The following is a 23,375-nucleotide window of genomic DNA, read 5'->3' on the forward strand; positions in this document are numbered from 1 at the left end:
GAATTTCTACGCTATTATAGTATTATATAGAATATCTATAAAGTATAGAATATAGATTTTTATATTTATGCGAAAGCGGTTATCCAACTTTATCAGACGGCTTCTTGAATTTCCAAAATTATAAGTATAGTACGCAAACTTCGCAAAAATATCAGTCCTGACTGATAGCTGTCAATCAATAGAATGAAAGCAACGTATCAATGTCACGGAGGGGTTGGACCTTTAGAAGTGTTGCAGAAGATGCGTACAGAGTGATCATTCAAATGAGGAAGAATCGCCCTTGGTAAAGTATGAGGACTTATTCAGCCGAGATGTTGTGGTTTGTGTGTTTGTTTCAAGTAATCCAGGCCATTTACGCAATGTTCACAAACGAAGACCAAGAAACTGGAAATCCCGAAGAAAATGACGAGAACGGTGACACTTTAGGTAAAAAATTGTACGCACAAATAATACGGAAAACTAAACAGACGAATTGTTTAATGATTTTTTAGGAAGATCTTTTTTTAAGATTAGAGAACAATTTGCACCAAATGAGTACGTAACTACTTGGATTCTTAAGAAAGAATAAGCTGGTGTAAGCTGGTTTTCAATGATTAATGTTAAAATATTCAACAAAAAATTCCGCGATTCTATAGCGTACATTCCAGAGTAAAAACTTACTGAGATAGATAGCCAAATCACTATAACTAAGACAATAGTCAATAATATTACTATATAGCATCCAAGACAATCGAGTCTTCCAAGTGTTACTCCGTGCTCTGGGGCGCCGTTAAAACACCACTATGGGACTTAGCAATAACGTCACTGTTGAAAAAAAAAAAGTTTTCCAAATGACATTTGCAATTTAATTTTATTCAACAACCTAGATACATATAATATAGTCCATATAATAATATAAGATATATTTTCAGAATTACAACAAAACAATAACTTTATAAATATAACAAATAGAAAATAACTTGTGTCTTCATGTCAATGTGGTAGCAGTGGATTCCCGTCCTTGTGACTTGCAATCCGCTTGACCCTAGAAGTCGAAATTGTCACTTTCTGTTTGTACACATACATACTGACATCTACTGAAATGTGGTTTGTTCATCTTTGGCAACATCAAGTCGAGGCAAACAGACGCCATGTTTAAATTTATGGATAAAAATGAGCCGCAAACACGAAAAGTAAAAATCATTATAAAAAACTTGCGATAATTATTATAAGGAAATAAAATTCAGGGACTGCTTCCATATTTTCAAAGACTTTTTCCCCCAATATTCAAGGACTTTTCAGAAATTTGAATAGGACGTTTGCATGATGGCGTCATTGACCTTGCACCCTTTTTTGTTCAGTTAAATAGCACAATTGTCTTACTATTCTCACGAGGGAAAACAAAATTAGATAAGAAAGAAAATTTCCGAAGGGTTACTGTAGTAGGAGTCAAATGACGTCATCATGCAAAAGTCCTGTTCAAACACTTTCAAGGTTTTTTCAAGGACTTTTCAAGGTAATGCGCATACTCAGTACATGATTCGTACAACCTTACCGTCACCCAGTTGGATCGGTTGAGCATCTGACTTTCGTGCGGGAGGTCGTGGTTCAAGTCCCGGCCGGACCAACACTCAGGGCCTTAAATAACTGAGGAGAAGGTGCTGCCTTTGTAATTACATCTGCAAATGGTTAGACCTTCACGTGGCTAAGATGACCACGTAAAATGGAGGTCCCGTCTCTTTACACTATCTCACCCTGCAACGAAGGGACGTAAAAGAACCACTGAGGGCGTAAAGAAACACTGGCAGTGACAACCCTCAGTGTCTGGCCTTTACTAATGATTTCTTAATGGGTTGATTGTGGGATGGGTATGGGATTTTCCGGAGTTTTGGAAATTGTTGCAATGTACCTCTAAGGGGACCCTATGTCCTTTTGTGCAGCACCAGCCTGCGGGCAAAATCTCAAATAAAAAAGATAAAAATAAAATAAAATAAAATAAAGGGTGTCGTCATGACGTCATGACGAATCAGGCATTACTCATTCAACTCAGGTCAGGTCTGTTCTGATAAACTCTTTCTCTAATTCCAGATTGAGGTCATGAAGAAAAGCGAAGAGCAAGGAAACCGCTTAGAACCCTTTAGAAATTAACAATTATCAACATTTTAGATAACATTTTGGGCTTTAAAAATGACATGGCTGTTTATTTCTAACAAGAAATAAAAGAATTTATTTTTGATTTTCTTATGCAAAAACTTGTTCGTGTAAGTAGAAAGTCAAAGTTAATGTAATGTAAAACAAATAAATGCATGTGTTAATTCTTACTGCGTCTACGATTCTAACTTCTCTGATAGTCTATCACCCATTACTTCCCTCCATCGCCACACCGCCATGGTTTTGTTTTTATTTTATGTTTATGTTAAGGTCCCTATTACTTCGTGCGTAATCGCGTCTTTAGTTGTGAGTAGGAAACGTACGGTACTGACTTGCAGTATGCGACATGTCGTAACACCGAAATGGCTTCCCATGTCAATGGTAAGGGATCAGTTTGCTGTATCGTTTCTCACTCATATAAACCACTCTATATTCGAATTGGTAAAAGGTTCGTATCTTTTTGTCACTAAGGTCGGAAAGAGACGCTGCTTATAATTTCACAAAGTAGTACGCGATTTTCCCGGTGTCCTACAGACTAAACCATGTAAACTGGAGCATTCTCTTCATGAACATCAAAGGAAAAGAATTTCCACAGACTATGTAGTCTTCTTTAATACTTCAATTTTAACAAAATAGTTTTAAATAGATTCTTGAGTAAAATAAAACCAATCTTTTCTGCTTTCATATAGAATGGAAAAACAAGTGACACATTTCAAAACTTTAAAAGCATTTTTGAAATAAACTTCTCTACTTTTTAAACCATTTTTCCTTTTCTTTTCGCTCCTTAATTTTTTTCGCTATTTTTGAAGGCAACAAAATTCCGGCTTTCATGTTATTAATTTTTCATTAAATTTTTCTTATTCAATAATCAAATCTATGAGAAAAGAAAAACGTCTTAATCCCAGAAAGTAGCAAAAGACGAAAGCTCTTCTTTCCATTGTTTGTCTGTTGTCGTTGGGTTTTTTTCTCGCAGTTCCTCGCGAATTAATATTTTCGAACGACAGTTTCGTCATTTATGAGCTAATGGATTCTAGAGTCGGCAATAACCTAAAAAAATGAGGCACTTTTCATGACAATATACATATTTTTATTTCTCGAATCACAATAGCTGAAGCCTCTATGTTTATTCCATCACTATGGCAACACATAATAGGTCCCTTGACAAAGTCCGCATATATTAATATGTTAATCATCAACTTACAGTAGCGACTAAAAGATGGCGAGTTTATCGGCTGCTCTCACTTTTACGATCTTTTTTACGTTTTTAAGCCGTATTTCCCTGGTTGGATCGAAGATCGTGTCTGGAGAGATCAATACGCGAGAGGTAAAGCGTCAATATTTTCCCCGTGCTGTTGTTTCGATACATTGCGTCCAGTTTTGTAAGGCTTTCCGTGAGATACAAAATTCAAACTAACTTTCAATTTTTCTTCTCAAGGATTGGGCTTTTGTCACTCGATTTTGCTTCAAGGACTCAGTCGGACAAATGCAATATTCTTTTGAGTATCCAACGGTAAGAAATAATCTGTTTTTAAAGGCGAGCGAATCTCCTAAGTTAAAGGTTCCGATTCGAAGATCAAACAGATTGTTCTCTATTTGTCGAACAGGATTACGAAGTTCAGAATATTCTACTGTATTTCGATACGCAGTGGCCTAAAGTCTACTCACAACATAGTATGGTAAGTAAAAACAATTTAATTTTGAGATAAAATACTATTTTTTAGACAAGGAAGTAATTTTTCTTTGCCACTGGAAACTTTGACTTTCAAACATAAAAATCCAAATGAAGCTTAGAATTCTTGAAATTACATGAGTTCGAACAAAAATCTTCACTTCAAGAATAGAATTACGTATACATTAGAAATAGAAATTAACACTTTTTATCAAGATTTAGAGGTTTTATGCATTATGATGACGGGTATTTAAAGAGGAAAAGTTTGCATTTGATGTCGAGCAGCTGTTTGATCTTGATGACAGACATACGGTATCTCTCTAATGCTTAATACTCTACTAGTATTTTATACTTTAAAATATTCAGCTATGTTTTAACAAATTTCGACATCCCATCTAAGGCTTTAATTCATTTTTCTCTCTTAAATTTAGTTTCTTTTCAGTCATAGTTCCTTAAAGAAACACGACTGCTAAAAATCTTAGGCTTTTTCTGCAAGCATTTCCACATTACAAGGCACTTACTTACCATTCAGTCAGATTTGTTCCTTCAGGTCTTTTGTTTCGACAATTCTTGATTACAGACACTGAAAAAAGTGATTGATTAATTATCTCAAATGTATTTTTAGATTTTAAATGACAAAACTTATATAAAAAACTTATATATATTTTTGATACCATTAATTCTTAAATTGTTTTACCATGTAACTGTGCCTCGTGCAATGTACTTTACTTTGTGTACATTTTTCTATTAATACCTCTTCCCTTCATCCCCCCCCCAAAAAATATTGAAGCTAATTTGCTGTAAATAGGTAATGAATACTGGTGGTGATGATTGAAATGGTTGATAAGGAAGATTTTTGATTACCAATAATGATGCCAATAAAACTAGCGATAGTGGTAGTGTGATAATGGTAGAGCATTCTTCACACATATTAGGGTAAGCCACAGTTGAACTCACGGCTAACTACATTTAACTATCTGATGTTTTGGTTATCATTGATTACAACGAACGAACAACAACAACAGTGGCAGTAATGATAATGGCAGTAGTAATGATGATGCTAGCCTAGTTTTACAGTTGCTTTCACAAAACTTCGGTTGCTTTAATTCCGAAGTTAGTTCCCAAGTTCTCCAAGTTGGTCCCAAACTTGCAAACTTTTTGTGAAATTGGTTCAATCAACCATGACTTGTTTATGTCTAGAATTCAAATCTTTACTGGAATTAATTGCTTCTTCAAACCATATACTTTCGAAAATTGTATTCCAGACAACATACAGAGTCAAATTCCTTTTGTAACAATAAAATTTACTTTGAAAATTGAATTTGAATGGTAGATTTAATGAGTTTTAAAATAAGCTACTGTATTATCAGTTTGAAAGATCGCTGACAACCGTTGGAACTTCACAGTGAAATTGATTACAAAGTTGTTAACTTGCGAACGAACTTCAGAGACGGAGTAGCTGAAGTTTTATGAAATCAACTGTAATGATAATGGTAATGGTAGTAACGATGGTGATGATGTTGATAAGTGTTTGATGGTGTGTGTAGTGATGGTAAGAAAAATTTAAGAAATATGAAACAGCTTTCTGTCTTAGATACTCTGATCTAAACACACAGGATGCTAATAGAGCATGAGAGAAGCATAGGAAACTGCAACATGTAGCGGATCAGAGCATCTCTTAAATGGAAAATTGTTTTATATTTCCTTTTTAAGAGCTGCATGCTTAAAATTTTGTTTTCAGCTGCCACCAGTCAAGTTTTGATTGATGACAGCCCAAAACTATATATCAGCATGGAGCTTGCAGCTGGCAAGTTTGAATGTTTAAAAAAATATCACGAACAAAAAATACTGTTTTCATTTTCCTATGGAAATTTAAATTCAGAAAGGGGCATGAAAAAAATAACATGACACAGTATTTTAACCAATCAGAGTGTATGAAAGAACTCAGTTATTTAAAAACATGGCAGTAATCCCCTACAGTTATGTGCCATGCATTAATCTTGTTGTCCAGTTTAAGCCCACAAAGCAAATTTAATATTAGGAAAAAAGGAAGTTGATGTGCATACATTTTGTATAAATTCTCCATTAAATCTTCTCTACTTCTGTCACACACGAACAAAACACCACTTGAACAAAAGCCAAACGCATGATTTGTTATGACTATCAGTCTGAAGTAGTTTTATAGAGGACACTTGAACCATGAACAATTTTCTTTCTTTCTGATTATTATTTTCTGAACTTTCCATTTTAAACCGTCTAAAATTAAGCATTGACTTCAAAATATACCGAGAGGTCAAAACAAACCCTATTTCTAATGGATTTATGTTTGAAGGGATGATTTACAGTACACATTAAAAAAAAAAAGTGAAAAAACAGAAAACATGAAGTGTTATATAAATTATGTTATATATGTTTTACTTAAGATTTTGGTACTTAAGGATTTCAAGAACATTGAATGAGCATAAATTCATTTCAAATTCGATTATATTTCTTAATTTTATGTTTAATTTTTTCTCAAACATATTAATGTAAATACAGAAATACAGTTTTGTTATTTAACTCAAACATAACTGAAATTAAAAAAAAAAATTTTAATTGATAAACTGAAAAAATATGGTTTTGCAAACCTCCTGCTGATAAAAATGATTAAAAATTTCACCCTTTGCCTTTTTTCTTAATTACTCAATCCTGGACACAACTAGCTAAAAAAGGCTTTTGGCTCATCTGCCAATCAAAATTATAATGTTTTCAGTTAGTATTATTATAAATGGATTTTTTTTTTAATTATGTGTAGTGATGATTTGAAATGGATTGATCTCATAAGTTTTTTCTAATAGATGGGACTTGATATAGAAGAAGAAAAGGGCATAGGCGAGGGGGCCAATGGCCCCCAACTTCATGGCAACAAAATGGCAGCTTTTCGAAATTTATACCGTAATTTTCATTCTCTTTGCTCAGTTTTACAAAATTAAAATGTGTAATTCCAAAAATTATCCATACCCCCCACAGACGAATTTTTTTAAGACACCCCCCTAACCCTGGAAATTCCAATTTTCTTCAATACAGACTCTGTATTTTTTGTTCTTTCTCTGACCCCCCCCCCCCACCCTTCAGAAATTCCAAATTCCTCTCTGGAGTGGGTATGGATAACTTCTGGTAACACAATGTAAAAACGCATTGTGGGCAGTTTTTTTGTTTTTGTTTCAGCGGTTCGGAGGCTTTAAACAAAATGACAGATTTTTGAATTTTGACACCTCCCCCCTTTGGAAAATAATGGCTACACCTCTAAGAAGCTAAATCGATACTTAATAAAAAATCAATTCTAAAACTTTTTATGGCATACAATGTACTTGTCTTGACAGAGATGTTACCAATGTCAGTTGCTCTAATGAATAGTTTTTCCAAATAAAGGACAAACACAAACTTAGAAAGCAAAGAAAATAAATAATATTTAAGGAACTCACCCATACAGAAGATTCCATAGTTTGCAGTTTCTCACATCACCAGGGTATTGATCAATCGTTGTATGATATTAGATCTGATTATTCCTCCTATTTTTTTTAAAGAAAAACACTTCAGTCATTTGATTAAATACAATGGAAAATAAAAATGTCAAGTATTAGGTTAAAAGTTATACCCTTCTAGTAGCGAAAAGTACCGGCTTTGAAAACCAAAACAATAAATTTAATATACTGTAAATCCTCTATTTAGTCCCCCGGGGGGCTTATTTATTTCAGGCACGTTTGAGGGAGGGCTTATTGGAGAGGGGGGCTTAATTGAGAGGGGGGGGCTTATTGATTTAGTTGAAACACAGTATGTAATATGATTGTAACTCAGGATTAAACGGAAGCATTACTATTGACCGTCTCGCATAATCTATAGTGATGTACATGGCATTTTTTTTATTTGATTCACCTGTGTTTGTCTCTCAAGTATAATTTATGTCTATTGTGAATAGCAAAACTAAAACACGGTAAAATTAGCAAAACAAGCTAAAAAGAAATGTTCTGAACAACCAAGACTTTAATAAATCACCTTTAATCAGTACACGTGATTCTTTAGTTGTGAAAGGGGGAGGGAGGGGGGGACTAATTGCTAAATAGACAATATATACTAAGACAATATACTAAGGATTTTCTATGTTGTCCTTGTCATTTGTCAACATAACAAATAGAATATAAGTCATCAACATCATCATTGTCAATGTTGTCATTGTTTACATCCATGTTGTCATAAATGTTGTCATTCTATAGACATGATTAACATCATCATGGTCATCAACATCATCATGGTCGTCAACATCATCATCTTTGTCATCAACAACATTATGGTTGTCAACATTTAACATTTTTAAATCAACATCACCATGGTCATCAACATAATAATAATCATTGTCATCAACATCATCACCATCATTCTCATCATTATTTTCATTCTATTAATTCATTTTGTTTTTTTGGTGTTATTTGCTCAGGAATGCGAAGCTAGAGAAGATAAACTTTACAGAGGAAACAACCAGGTCATCAATTTAACACTTAGTTACATTTGGTCTGGATGTGTTCAAGAGAGCAAGAATAATGTTAAAACACTTACTTGTAAAGGTATGTTGGTTAGTTCAGTTTCTAGTTCATTGGGTAGTTCCAGAAATGACTTAAATTTTTTTGGAATGGACTGAATCTGAAACATATAGCAAGGAATGAATTCTTAGGTTTTCGATTCAAGTTTACGATGTGATTGAAAGACTACAATGTGATTGAAACTACGAAGTCCAGTTGGTTTGTCCGCTCTTATCACATTCTTGCCTCTCTTTTCTCAATTCTCACCCCTCGCCTTTCTTTTCACATTCTTGCCCCTCACCCCTCTTTTCACATTTTCACCCTTCACCCCTCTTTAAATTCTTGCCCCTTGCCCCTCTTCACATTCTCACCCCTCGCCTCTCTTTTCACATTCTCGCCCCTCGCCCCTCTTTTCACATTCTCGCCCTTCACCTCTGTTTTCACAATTCTCACCCCTCGCCCTTCTTTTCACTATTCTCGCCCCTCGCCCCTCTTTTCACATTCTCGCCCCTCGCCTCTGTTTTCACAATTCTCACCCCTTGCCCTTCTTTTCACTATTCTCGCCCCTCGCCCCTCGCCCCTCTTTTCACATTCTCACCCCTCGCCTTTCTTTTCACAATTCTCGCCCCTCGCCTTTTGAAATTTCAGACCAAGATGCCCCCCTCTCCTTTGGAATTCTTGATCTAAAAACTCTCCTTCTGATTTTGAAAATGGCACCTGTGGTAGGGGTATGGGTATTTCCTGGAGCTACCCATTCAAGACAATATTCCTTACTACCCACCCCTAGTTTTCTGGAATTACACAATATACCCTCCTCAGACCTTCCCAACCCCTTGCAAATTCCAATCCCACACCATGGTGCAAGTATGGATATTTTCTCGAACACAAAAAATACCCTCCTCAGATCCTCCACACCCCTTCCAATCCCACTCCGTGGTGGAAGTCTTATAGTGGATATTTTCTCCAATGATATATATTACAATACTATATTATAAACTGTAAAACCAGTACTTACCCTAATGAAGAATGATATTTCTTAGAGCCTAAACCGCCCTTTGCGTCATGGATTAATGACAGTGTTTTCCTTTGTGTGATATATAGGTGATAGAAGATTTTTATCCATCAGAGCCAGGTGGTGGTATATTGCTGTTAGCAACTGCAAGACAACAAAGGTATTTTAGCAACTACTGAGATAGACTTGAGGGAAAACTGGGTCCAGGTGGAGTTGCAGTGCATTGTGGGACTGTTTAAGGGGATGAAATAGATGCCATCTTGGAAATATGTCCCAGGTAACAATTCTAGAATGCACCGAATGCCAACCTGACACAGTTATTTCCTCAACTTCTGAATGGCCAATCATATATTTCATTACTGTACGTATTAAATAGCTTTTCAATATTTCAATTGACGTGTTTAAAAAAAATTACATTAATATTACTGGGCCGGGATGTTCAAAGCTGGATTAGCGCTAATCCAGAATTAACTCTATAGGTCTTATTAAGAGTTAACCCAGGATTAGCACTAATTGGGCTTTGAACAATTGGGCCCTGTACAGTATGATACTCAAAATCCCTTGAGATATGAATAACGATGAAACAGCTGCCATCTTGGTTGATCTAGCAAGAGAAGCTATGGGGAATGCTTTGTTATTGTCAACCAAGATGGCGGCAATGATGTAACGTGCACCTGCTCTATATAGTTTGTGTTTCTTTAATTTAAATGGTTTAAAAAATATCTGATATTTTTCTTTTACCAAATTCAAAATACTGCAGGTCAATAATGTTAACCTCTATAATATTATTTTTCCAAAGGGAATGAAGTTAAAGTATTTTCTGAATCTCACAAATGGGAACAGCTTTTGGACCATGCACTTTTCTGCCGATGAACGAGGTAACAAAACTGTAGACTACCATAAAACTTAAAAGTAGAGTGCATGTATTGCTTCAAAGTATTTAGTTATCAACAATTTAGTTGAACTACAAACAAAGACATTCCCTGTCAGTGCAACTGCAATTCACTTTGCAACAAAATTGCACAAGACAATTGTAGCATTCGTAGTGCAACGTCTCCTGTTGGTGCAACTGCAATGCACTTTGCAACAAAATTGCACGAGATAAGTTGTAACATTCCTAGTGCAACATCTCCTGTTGGTTCAACTGCATGAACTTTGCAACAAAATTGCACAAGACAATTGTAACATTCCTAGTGCAACATCTCCTGTTGGTGCAACTGCAATGCACTTTGCAACAAAATTGCACAAAACAATTGTAACATTCTTAGTGCAACATCTCCTGTTGGTGCAACTGCAATGCACTTTGCAACAAAATTGCACGAGATAAGTTGTAACATTCCTAGTGCAACATCTCCTGTTGGTTCAACTGCATGAACTTTGCAACAAAATTGCACAAGACAATTGTAACATTCCTAGTGCAACATCTCCTGTTGGTGCAACTGCAATGCACTTTGCAACAAAATTGCACAAGACAATTGTAACATCCTAGCTCAACATCTCCTGTTGGTGCAACTGCAATGCACTTTGCAACAAAATTGCACAAGACGAGTTGCAAGGTACAATTTCCTAGTGCAACATCCCCTTGTCAGTGCAATTGCATTGCACAACAAAATCATAAGGCAGGTTTCAAGGGATAATGCCTAGAGTAGAAATGCCTTTTAACCCATGCATTAAATCTGATGAAAGCCTAGAGATTGTTGTAATATTATTGTGTTAATACTGTCGCCTCTATCTGCTAAATAATGCTATTATTCTTATATTAAGAACTTGTTCAATTTTCTTTACAGAAATCATCAAAACAGACATATTTTTTCTTATTGTATTTATCATTGTGATGGTATTGGCAATGCACTTGACATGTAAGTACAGACAAACCTATTTAGCCTTGTAAGTTCCCTAAATGGGGGTTTACTGTATAGCACATACATGGTATAGTCGGCTGTAAAGTTGTTAATGGTTTCCCAAGAGAATGCTTATCATATGAGTGACAATGTATGATAATGACAAATAGAAAATATGAGGCACAGTATCCTGTAACATCGCAATGGTTCCCCATAAGAATGGTTATTATATGAGAAAAATTTATAGTACTTACGTACAGCACATACATGGAAGGACATGCTGTAACATTGAAATGGCTTTCCATTGTTTTCAAGTAAACCATCAAATCAGAATGCAGTTTCAGTAAAATAATTGGGACAATTTCAGTATGACCACAAAATTGATGTGCCATAAACCCCATTTTAATCAATGGACATTTAGACTTTGAATATTAATTATCTCAAATACTGGTTTTGGAACTGTGCAACTGAATACTACATTTTACAGTTCCATTTAGTTTATTACCATGAATAATAGTTCCTAGCCGAGGCTGGAGTTTCCGCACATAGCAAAACTACAGTTTATCATGCGCAGAACTCCAGCCTTGCCTAGAAACTATTATTCATGGTCACTGAATGGAACTGTAAAATTAAGTATTGTACTTGCATTGTTTTTGAGTTACTTCTTATTTACTTGAATGTGTAGTCTATATTTTAATTAGTACTCTAACTAACCATAATGATATAATGTTGTGTCGTAGATGTATTAATAGGTCGCAGGCTGTTCCATTATACATATAAACTCTTCCTGGGATCTTTAGTTTTAGAAGGTAAGAAGAGTTATTTTCATCCTGATTTGTCATGATAATAGACCTTTACAGCTTGGGCGTAATATCAATGATTTTTCATTTTAAACCTTATATAATTCCCTTGAAAATAAGCTTCTTTGTTGTTAAAGGGTTAGTGGATGGGGGGTGAGGGAATTCCTGGAAAGCGGTCTGAAACATCTATTAAAGCATTCCTTTCATACATTTTTGAAAATAAGTTGGTAGGATGTTAGTGTAAGAATGTATCAGTAGGATGTCAGTTGCTAACATTAGAATGAAAGTAATTGCCATGTTCCTTGTAAAGTTGGTTAAATTTACAATCCCTTCAAAAATAAACACATACTCTATGAGACCAAAGGCTAATGTTTGTTTTGTCTGTGTTGCAGTTATAAGTTTAATCACACATATCAGTTACTATGTGAATTATGGGAATACAGGAAGATCTAAATATGGAATTAAAGTCCTAGGTATGTTAAATTCAGATCAAATTCAGGGAAGGTACACTTTTATTGGATTGGGGTGGGGAGGGTTGGGGCTTTTAGAGGGGAGGGTTATCAGGAATAATATTATTGAAGAAATAGAAAACGTGCTCGCTTGCTGTGTGCTGTCATAAAGTACGCAGGGGTTGGCAGAACACGAGAGAAGTGTAAGGAGAAGCACAACGTGTAGCAGAGTGCTTGTGGACACTTCTCGAGTGTTCTGCCAATCCCAAGTGCTTTATGACTGCACGCAGCACAGCAAGCAAGTTTTTTATTTCTTTTATAAAATACAAATTACAATTATAATAGATAGGAATGAAGCAACGGAAAGTGCGCGCACGTGCAGTGTGCTCTCATAAAGTACGAGCTCCAAACCAAACATTCATAACAGTTATTTTATAAGAAATTTTTGAAGGGCCAAACCTTATTTTGACGAAAGTGGTTTCCTTGTAGGGCTGTAGCAACAATGAGGCAAACAAGGAAGTTGCATCTGTAAAATGTCACAAATGCCCGCCTTCAACACTTTCTTTGCTAGTTTCCCTGAGCCGTTTTAGTCTTGTTTCATTCCCCATGCCGTTCCATTTCCTCCGTAAACAATTTGGTCTGGCTAAGGCACTGTTTTATTGATTAGAATTAATAGGAGAGTCAGGAATTTCTTACTGAGTAGCAGGGCTATAACTAGGTTACTGCGAATCCCCCAGCCCTCCCTTCCATAAAAAATGTACCTTTCCTTAGTAGCTGTATTATTTGAAAAGCAACTAACATTAAAACCAAATTTCCTTACTTTTACAGTGGATTTCACATAACTTTTGACAAAGGGGTTCTGAAGTTTGTTCACAAGTTCTAAATTTGCCAACAAACTTCGTATAATTCGTTATGAAGTTTGAACCAAATTACTGAAAGCAAAAAAACAAAGTTCTGAAAGTTCATTCCAAGATTGGGAACTTAACTGATGCTAATTTCATAAACATGCAAACTTTGTTGACACTAGCTGTACGTTGGTATTTGGTTTTTCACTTCCGCACAAACTTCGGAACCCGATTGTCAGAAGTTATGTAAAATCCACTGTAAAAATTAAACCCTGAAACATATGTTTGCTCTGTAGGTAATGTCTTTCATTACACTGCACATATTACATTTGTTTTGCTGTTAATATTATTGGGCAAAGGATGGACAGTTACAAGGTAAACTTATGAGATCATCTGCATGGCACTTAATTCAGTATGGAGTTACTTTATTAGTGTAATGTAAAGTCAAGATAGTCTTTGAAAAATAAAAATAAAATAATTATTAGTCTAGTCATTCTAACTTTCATACTAATTGGGGACGCTTCTTAACTCACAAACACTACCACTGTATTCAATGTTCTATGCACACAACACTCAACTTACATGTTGATTCTTATGAAGAGAGGAAAACCAGAGAATCCAGAGAGAACCCTTGTAGCATAGGAGAGAACCACACATCAAACAAACTCAGCTCACATACTAGCTTGGGCAAGGGAACTTGGACATGGGTCTCCTAACAAACATCTAGTATTGGTGAGAGGTTGACGCATTAGTAATATAGACTACCCATGCTACCCATAGTGGAAGTGCAAGTGAGGTAGCCAACCAGGGTTTCTTATTTGTACCAAGTGCAGTAGTTTGAAACCCCATTTCAAAGTTCTAGTACTTTGAAATATTTCCAAGTCCTACTACTCGGACTTGGAAATATTCCAAAGTACTAGGACTTTGAAATAAAAACAAACATAACAAAAAGAGTATAAGATGTTGTGTCAAATACTCATCACTGTATTCTATTGGGGTTTCAAAATCCGAGTGGAATTTCGGCTACTCGTTGGCATTTGAAATTCCACTCGGATTTTGAAACCCCAATAGAATACAGCAACTTGTATTTTGAAACATTACATCTGATACAAGTTAAAATAATTTAATGAAGTAACCCATGGCAATCTGATACAAGTTAAAGTATACTCAATCCAATCAGATGTCATTAATTCCATTACTGACAAATCTTGTTGTGTTTCAGAGGGCGAATCAGCAGTTCTGGTCAAGTCAAGCTAAGTGCGTTCTGCACACTATATGGTGTATGTGTTGCTGTGTTGTTCATTTTTGAGGCTATTGTGAGTATTAACTTCCTTTACTTCTACCTTATTTTATTGTTAGGGCTCGAAATCATGGCCGGTCAACATACTAACATGCAATAATATTTCAATTCTCTAAAAATGACTAAAAACTAAGAAATTACTTTAATTTTCATTAATATTTATCTGTATTGGGATTTAGAGATAATTATAATTAAAGAACTTTGAACTTTTGATCACAACACAAGAAAAAATTGTTATCTGTGATTTTTATCCTACCCATTAGTCTTCTTCGGTATATCTTTGATGTTACTTCAGCCCACTAGCAAATTTCTTCCATATATATGTGAGTGCAAATAAGTTTTGAGGATATGTCAGGGGAATGTGTAGTGCCCCCCATCTTGGTTGAGACTGGGCTGGTAGGCATAGTTGTGAATAGTCTTTTTTGCCCTATGCTCGAAGTACACCAGCTCTGTTGCAAAGAACAAGAAAGCAGGGCCGTAGCCACTATGAGGCAAGTGAGGCAGTTGCCTCGTGGGGTGGGATGTCGCAAATACCACTCAAAACTCTGGAAATCGCATTTCTGAGGGTCTTAATTTCAAAATGTTCTGCGGCCGTATGCCCCAACCCCCTATTTGCTCCCACCTTTGCTGCTTGTTTGCCTTGGTAAACATTAAGAACTGGCTACGACACTGCAAAGAAATCAATATCCTTGCAACAAGGTCAAGAGGTCAAGATCCTTGCTACAAGATAAGAGGTCGCCTGAGATTCTTGCTTGTTTGCTAATCTAGTAAATATGGTTGACTTGTGTCTTAGGTTTTTGACCCAGGTCAAGTGCTGTATATCTATGAAAGCCCTGCTGGTATTGGGATCTGTGTGCTAAGAGTAATTGTAAGTAAACAACATGTGCTTCAATCTGTTAAAATTCGATGATAATCGTAATGACTGTGATGATGACGACTGTGATGGTGAAAGTGATGATACTTTTGTTGTGGTAATTATCATAATGATGACAACTGAGATGATGGTGGTGTTGATGATAATGACTATGATGATGATGACAATGACTATGGTGGAGGTGATGATGATGACTATGATGGTGAAGGTGATGATAATGGCTGTGATGATAGTGATGTGATGATGATAATGGCTGTGATGGAGACAATGACAATGTATGATGATGATGACTCTAATGGTGAAGGCGATGATGATAATAATAATGACTGTGATGGTGTTGATGATGACTATGATGACGGTGATGACAATGATGACTCATATGGTACTGATAATGATGATGACAGTACTGATGAAAATGATGATGATGGTACTGATGATATTATGATGATGATACTGACAGGGCACCAAATAAACACATACAAACTAGCAAAATGTGGGTGAAATTTTGTATTTAGCGAGAGACAAAAAATTTAACAGCTAAGTTTTACAAACTGGTATTGCCACAGTCCAGAAATCGAAGGTCTGAAAAATTTAGAACCTGCATCAAGTAACATTTGTTATTCGCCATATCCTATCACTAGTGCCTTTGAAATTTTTGCTAATAAGAACAAAACTTACTAGCAAGGTTTTGCTAGAAGTGGGTTTAAAATTAAATTTTGTGAGCTGACTTATGATAATGATGACAGCGGTGATGGTGATGCTGATGATAATGATTATTCTTATGATTTTAGGCATGGTTGTGGTTCTGCTATGGCACATTCTTTACCCTTAAACACTACCCAAGCAAGTCTGCATTCTATTACCCATTTTGGTTCTTCTATACTGCATGGTAAGTCATAATTATCATCACACTTAAATGATTGATTGTTATATAGTTATTTTAGTTTATAGAATGTACCACAGCAACCATACAAACATAACAGCTTGGTGAGAAACACCTTACTCTGATTTTCATAAACATGTGAACTCTGTGTCTCCAAGTTGCCCACTGAAATTTGTTATGTTTTTTTGCCGCCAGCCAAAAATATGAAAGGTACTGACTGATTAGGTTTGATTGATGGCAGCAAGAAACTAAATTTCAGCATGCAACTCGAAGACACACAGTTCGCATGTTTATGAAAATTACAGTAATATATAGGACCATAAATATCTAATATCTTAGTACTTTCATGCATTTATATTTTGCTGACACATACACCCTATAATATACATATAAATACTTGTAAATAACGTTAATAAATTGTGTTTAGGTTTTTGGCCGGTCCAATAATAGTTGTAGTATCAACATTTGTAATTTCAACATGGGCAAGGTTAGTTCTACGTTATTTTTATGAGGTAGTAGTAGAGGCATGTTGCAGCAGTATTGCACTCATTCTTTTTCGCAGCATATTAGGGTAGCAAGTATTTTCTTTGAGGCTTTAATCAGTATCATTGAAACCAAGTGTCTGTTTGACTCTATCTATTTATCACCTCTGTGGTGTGAGGTTTAAAGGGGGACTAGCATGAAAATCATCCAAATTTTAATTCAGCTGAAAGTTTTAATAGTCGCTGGTTAAAGTTTTTTCCTGATATTCCAATGGGAAGTATTATATTTTTGCGAATTTTTATAGGAGTCTGTGACATCATACACTCAACACTAAACATTGCTCCATACATTTCTTTGTAAATAACATTATGTTTTACTTTCATTCTATTAAACCCAAAGGGCCGCTTAGGGACTTAACATACATAACTTGCGGTTAGAATCATTTTATGGTATCTTTTCTTCAATACTGAGCATAAAACTAGAAGATATTTTGATTACAAAATACAAAGAAATGTATGGAGCAATGTTTAGTGTTGAGTGTATGACGTCACATAAAAATTTGTTAAAATTCGTTACTTCCCATCTGAATATCAGGAAAAAACTTTAACCAGTGATTATTATACCTTTAAGGGTTATTCCAGCAAAGTTTCAGCTGAATTAAAATTTGGACGATTTTCGTGCTAGTCCCCCTTTGATTTCTGGACTTGGTGTCACATGTGAATAGGGGTCTCACCCTTGGTTTGAGAGTTCTTCTCAGGGTTCTCTGGTTTTTCTCTTCCACCACAGCAGATTCCATATTATAATATGACCATTTGGAATTAATAGTTACTTCCTAATCATGTAATATAAAATTTAAAATTTTTGTTAACAGAGAGCAAGTGGTCAATGGTATAGAATGGGGAGTATCATTCCTGGCACATGTATTTTTCTTGGTAAGAACTTGTGAAGGATATTTAAGAGTAGTTCTAATAGAGCATAGGACTTTGTTTGATGATTTTGAACACAGTCATAGCATACCATGCATCATGGGATACCTTGGGTAAGATTTTAATAATAATAATAATAATAATAATAATAGTTTATTTATCCACATAACGCCTAGGAGCATTTCACATACTCGTTTAAAATATGCACGTGCACTAGTCCTTAAGAAATATATAAAACTAATATAAAATATAATATAATATGTATATGTATATATATATATATATATATATATATATATACCTAACAGTTACAAACTCTATATTTCAGGTTATCACAAGGCCATCAGCAGCAAACAAAAACTTTCCTTTCCACATAAGAACAAATCAGGTAATTTTATTCATAAAAATATTTATGATCATGATCATATCTTATTATATGTGGAAAGCATAGTGGTGAGAGCTCTCGCCTCTCAGCAATGCAACCCGAGTTTGATTCCCCCTGGGCTAGGTGTCATATTTGAGTAGGGTTGTTTGTTGGTTTTATCCTGTGCTTCAGGGGTTTTTCTCTGGGTTTTCCGGTTTTCCTCCCTCCGCAAAAATCAAATTTTAATTCTAATAGGTGTATTTTTTTGATTGTTTTATATGGAATGCGCTACTTTCATAAAATCTTGTGCTCTGATTGGTTTCTTGGCAGGCCGAATTTTCCTGTGTTTGCCCTTGGGCGATGACAGATTTTCTGCTCCCAACCCACCTCCTTTATTTTATTATATGATAAAATTTTTATTAACCTTGCTTGCTTGGTCTTTACAGAAAAATATTAGAACACATTCTTTAATGTGCAGCCCTTGTGTAACAGCTTGGTTAATGCTGTCAAGACCTTGCTCTGATATTTTCCTGTAAAGACCTTGCACTTGGTTTATAATGAGTGTTTAAATTTTTTTTGCTGGACTATTATCCTCTTAACGCTATAAATTTATAATCCACCATTTGTATTAAATCAAGCTGTATCAAAACTCACATACATGTACAGTATAATGACCAATACCCAGTCAATATACTTTAATGTGATGGGTGTTTGTAAGTAAGTTGTCCTTTGGATTTAAATTTGATTTGGGAGCTACCCAGCTACCCGTTCAGCGTAGAAGTTGTTTCAGGGTTTAACATTAATGTTTTAAAATCTGTGATTCTCTAATAAGGTATTTTTGATAATATTTTAGATTGGTATTATAAACAACCTGTCTGGACCAGTACATGGGCCACCTGGTATCCAGTCAGCAATACCATCCTTCAGTTCTTACTCCCCAGCCCACCCCCCAGAATACTCCCAAAACACTGGCAATTTCACAGATATTGCCTCAATGTTCACAGCAAGCAGTTTAACAAAGCCGGTATGTAACGAACACAGAATTTAAAGAATATTTTTTTGTCAAGGCTTTAATGTTTTTACAGACCGACTTTATACACCAACCAAGGCCACGGGCCCTGACAATTTTTCGTACAAATTAGCCAATTACGATTGAGTACTTAAACAATAGACTGTGTACAAATTTTCTTTTTTTTAATCATACCTTTTACATTATATGATTGTTTGTAAGATCAGGTTGAGAAAAAAATTTAAACTCCAGGATTCATGAATTCATCTGTTATTCAGCAACAAACTGTGATTTGTGAATTTGATTGAAAATAATTTCCAGTTATCTCTATCTATAGAACTTTTGATGTACAGTATTTATATTTGATTGCCATTATGTATATATGGTTAACTTTTGTTAATGACACCAGCAGTGTGTGTGTCGAAAAAGTTAACTTGTCTCCATGAACTTTATAAACAAAATAATACACTCAACAATATTACTTGATTCTGACTGGACGAGAGGAGTAAAATTAAATGTTAATTGTACTCTGTAGAGTCCAAATTAAGTTGATCAAGTTTGTGAAGTGTATTATCAACAAAAATTATATCACAGAACCTTCTTGTATGGTTCAGAATTGATAGATACAGTACTCTTGATGTTTTTATCTTATTTATTTTGTTATTTATATTATTATTACTACTCATACATTAAAAAATTTTCCATAGTTAGCTCAATAACTTATAACAATAAGTTTTTGCTCACAAAATAAAATGTAGGACTGATGTAGATGTAGATGTTTTGGAAGTTTTCTTATTTCAATTCCAATTTTGAAGACTTTCACAAATATAACTTGACCTATTGATTCCAAATTGCACTTGAGATCATGTGTTTTCTTTTGCTAATTATCGTTATTATTGGTTGGTTATCTTACCTTGATCCCTTGCATTGTTTGTGATCATTCTAATCCAGGCAGTTTATAGAAATATTTTCTCTGATTATCCAGGCTGCACCAACTCCCCTTGGTATATACAGAAATGGCGTCAACAGCACCAGCAATAATAATGGAGGAAGCTATCCAATGAGGTTGGTTCCATCAGCATCAGACCAGCAATACACTGCATAGGAAAATAATAATTTATCTTCATGTATAGTCTACCTGCAGTCACATATGATTTATGACATTTGAAGACTTCTTTAAACTGTACAGCTCAGTTTTATAACATAAAATAAGGTAAAATTATATACAGGATATTTGTAAAAATATTGATCATATAATTTATCAGTTTGGAATTGTCTTATGACATGCCAGGTCAGCAGTCATCAATTAACTATCATTTGCATAAACCTTTTTGAGGATTTGCCTTATGCCAACATAAACAATTGGTGTAATTCTGAACATCTGTATGTTTTTGGTTTTTCAATTTTAAGGTATTTTGGCAGGAAAATGATGACATGGTGTGACAGTTAAAAAAAAATGATTTCTCATAAGTGACAATTTTTATGGTGGTTTGTGAAAGCACATTACTAGATTACTTGAATGATAAAAAATTAATCTTATACCTTTTTTCAATCAAAATATTTTGAATCTCGAAGTTTGAATTTTCTGACATTTCATTACTATTTTTAGAAAATCTAAAAAAATCTTAAAGAGCGATATCCCTTCGAGAATTAAGGGGATATTGATAGCTCTTTCAGTTTTCAAACTGGCTCGCCATCTTCTATCTGGTAAGACTCTTATAATTATGAAATATGTAAAATATTTTTTGACCATTATCTTGTGACGTCACTTTTCTGCCAAAAATCGAAATCTAAAAAACCAAAAACAAACAATAGACCCCTTCACGGTTCCCTGTGCCATCTTGAAAGGTAGCCGTGCCTTTGCATCAAAGCAAGACAAACGATGAGCTTGCAATGATAGGGACCTGCGAATAATTGTCCAAGGTGTTAAAAAAAGGTCTCTATCATTGCAAGCTCACCGTTCGTCTTGCTTCGATGCAAAGGCCCGGCTACTTTTCAAGATGGCGCAGGGAACTGTGAAGGAGTCTATTGTTAAGAAACAAAAGATGTATTATCCTGGGAAGTTTGATTAGGATCAGAAAGATCGTCATAACGTTTATTGAAGATGACTATATTTTGCAAATGGACTGTCATCTGGTTACTGTTCTTGTCATAAATACTTGTTAATCACATGTTAATCAAGAAAATTAAGGACAATTAAGGTGATTGACTTAATCAACTGATACAGTACCTTTAAATTATATATAACAGCACAACATGTGAAAGAATGACACTCATTAATGAATGTGCATACTTCTATGCACAGGCTTTTATCATAATGTTAAACTGACACATTTTTTTCTCATTTTAATGAATAAAGTAAAATGCATTAATAATTAAATAATCCATAAATTGTATTTTTGAAAGCATTCATTATTTAATTTTTTAAATATAATAAATTAAATTACATAAAAGTTAATGAATATAAATAATGTACAAGAGTAGAGCCATGTGCTGTTCTCACAGCATCAAGACGAGTTACCCAGAAATGAAAGGTTTAGATATGATAGGCCACTCTGTGAGGAGCAGGGAGGGGAGGAGAAAGGCAGGCTAACTGAGTACAGCTCCATGCTGCTCTATTTCCTCAATTTATTTCCTCGAGTATTTTTTTGCTTAAGACCTAATTTATTATCAGGAGTGCAAAAGTATGACCAGCGATAATATGAATTATGCACCAGCAAAATTAACTGGTTTTACCAAATATACCAACTGTGTGCAAAAGCTTGTTTGGCAGCAAAAAGCATGTGGTCATACTTTCATACTTAACGCAGCTGTAAAATAGAGTAACTTGATTCTTTTTTAAAAATTTTTCATTTGAATGGAATTTTCCTAAAAGATGGTAACTATCTTATAAGTTACTTTGTAAATAGTTTTGAAAGACAGAAAATGGGTTTAGTCTCCTTCGCAGCCATTAATGTTGATCCCAGATACTCCTGGGTCCATTGTTATTGGCTGAGACAATAGTAACATTTGTATTGGCTGACGCAAAACAATAGGGAAAAGAATGTCATAATTGAGTGCATTTGAGCAGCCATTAATAGCAGGCTCTGAAAAGTTCGACACCCATGCGAGGGAGACTATTCCTAGCCTGATCGTTGAAATCTGCATTAATATTTATGAGCGCAAGCTTGACATAATTTAATTGTAGTTCGATGTCTTGAGAACATAACTCCCAAAATTTGAAATGTAAGTTGTCCTAGCTTGAATAGCCATATTGTACTGTACTTAACGCTGTTCATGCCCCAAGGAATTATGGTGTAGAATGGCAGTAAAATGTACATACATGTATATAGTTGTTATCTTGTAAATAGTAGCCCAACCTCAAACTGTTCCCAGATGTGTGAAATAGATTGTGAAAGATTTTGAAATAAAGAATTTTAGTTTACAGCCTGTCTAGCAATAACTTTCTTTAACACTTTTATCCATTTTTGTGAGGAAACATGGGATACCATTGGGAATAGAGAAAAAATTCACAGACACTGGGTTAATTGTCTAGCAATATTTTCCAGCAGCATTTGTATTTTATTCCTTGATTGGATACCATATGGTTAGAATCATGGTAGAAAAATATACAAGATGTGCCCTTTCCCAGTGTAAATAAAGGCTTTCATTGTCCAAATATGGTTTAGTTTTAACTTCCAGTGCACTTTAAAATTTAGATCATGCCATTCCCTTCCCTGTACTATTTCTGAACGCTCGTGTTGTTGGTATTGTTTCATAATTTTCTTGTCAGCCTTTTAAAAAATTCGGAATATACAAAAAAGCTCGCTTGCTGTCCACACCTTTCTGTCAGTTTAAATTTAGACTACTCACCTTTCGTTCTGGTTCTCTAAAAGCATAATTTTTCAGCTAAAAGGGCTAAATTCAGCGAAAAATTAATAGCGAAACATAAGCTCAAGATGGCGGTCACTTCTTCTGGATGTGATCTTGTCGCGCGCGTCGCTCAAATTATTGAACTTCCCGCCTAAAGTACTAAAGAGAATCTACGAAACGATCACCCATAATACGGATTTTAAAATCTCTTACTTTAAAATTTCTGAAAGAAAAACTCAAAAGTCAATTGCATATTAATATCGAAACAACTTTGTAGAGTTTACATTATTTTTACTCATAAAATATTAATTTTAATTTTCGTTTTATAATTTTGAGGGAGATCTTAGTTTAATTCTCCTAAGCTATATTTGTGATGGTCACA

At 34.8% G+C, this 23,375-nt stretch overlaps 1 protein-coding gene and 2 long non-coding RNA genes across 5 annotated transcripts; 2 read left to right on the forward strand and 1 right to left on the reverse strand.

Annotated features, from left to right (window-relative positions):
• The first annotated feature begins 221 nt into the window (after window positions 1–221).
• On the forward strand, window positions 222–2,300 carry LOC148913424 (uncharacterized). Its single transcript, XR_016119723.1, has 2 exons — window positions 222–426; window positions 2,068–2,300. It is a non-coding gene; the product is annotated as an uncharacterized LOC148913424 (long non-coding RNA).
• Window positions 812–23,174, reverse strand: LOC116295975 (uncharacterized). Of its 3 annotated transcripts, XR_016119719.1 has the most exons (10): window positions 22,994–23,174; window positions 20,055–20,238; window positions 17,576–17,674; window positions 13,885–14,025; window positions 9,371–9,511; window positions 8,393–8,476; window positions 7,264–7,350; window positions 4,325–4,382; window positions 1,535–1,734; window positions 812–1,024 (listed from the first exon to the last, which is right to left on the reverse strand). It is a non-coding gene; the product is annotated as an uncharacterized LOC116295975 (long non-coding RNA). The 3 variants fall into 3 exon arrangements; XR_016119720.1 differs by lacking the exons at window positions 13,885–14,025; window positions 17,576–17,674 and adding an exon at window positions 12,917–13,108; XR_016119716.1 differs by lacking the exons at window positions 13,885–14,025; window positions 17,576–17,674 and having other exon boundaries at window positions 22,994–23,168.
• On the forward strand, window positions 3,330–22,567 carry LOC116295974 (transmembrane protein 145). Its single transcript, XM_031703937.2, has 18 exons — window positions 3,330–3,454; window positions 3,566–3,640; window positions 3,735–3,806; window positions 8,274–8,400; window positions 9,457–9,527; window positions 10,167–10,245; window positions 11,155–11,226; window positions 11,949–12,017; window positions 12,401–12,481; window positions 13,599–13,677; window positions 14,525–14,618; window positions 15,396–15,470; window positions 16,268–16,365; window positions 16,787–16,846; window positions 17,714–17,774; window positions 18,097–18,156; window positions 18,986–19,156; window positions 20,127–22,567. Exons 1-18 carry the CDS (start codon window positions 3,347–3,349, stop codon window positions 20,244–20,246), a joined length of 1,572 nt encoding a protein of 523 aa, XP_031559797.2. The 5' UTR covers window positions 3,330–3,346; the 3' UTR covers window positions 20,247–22,567.
• Window positions 23,175–23,375: the final 201 nt, after the last annotated feature.

Source organism: Actinia tenebrosa, unplaced genomic scaffold (assembly GCF_029948245.1).
Source record: "Actinia tenebrosa isolate PJP-AT-01 unplaced genomic scaffold, QUT_ActTen_1.0 PGA_scaffold0__85_contigs__length_37466705, whole genome shotgun sequence".
Taxonomy (NCBI): Eukaryota; Metazoa; Cnidaria; class Anthozoa; order Actiniaria; family Actiniidae; genus Actinia; species Actinia tenebrosa.

Bases quoted from the DNA above. Each gene is read 5' to 3' on its own strand.
- LOC116295974 (XM_031703937.2), top strand. From the start codon at position 3,347: ATGGCGAGTTTATCGGCTGCTCTCACTTTTACGATCTTTTTTACGTTT. The intron at 12,018-12,400 runs GTAAGAAGAGTT...TCTGTGTTGCAG, and splicing joins GGGATCTTTAGTTTTAGAAG to TTATAAGTTTAATCACACAT. The intron at 14,619-15,395 runs GTGAGTATTAAC...CTTGTGTCTTAG, and splicing joins TGTTCATTTTTGAGGCTATT to GTTTTTGACCCAGGTCAAGT.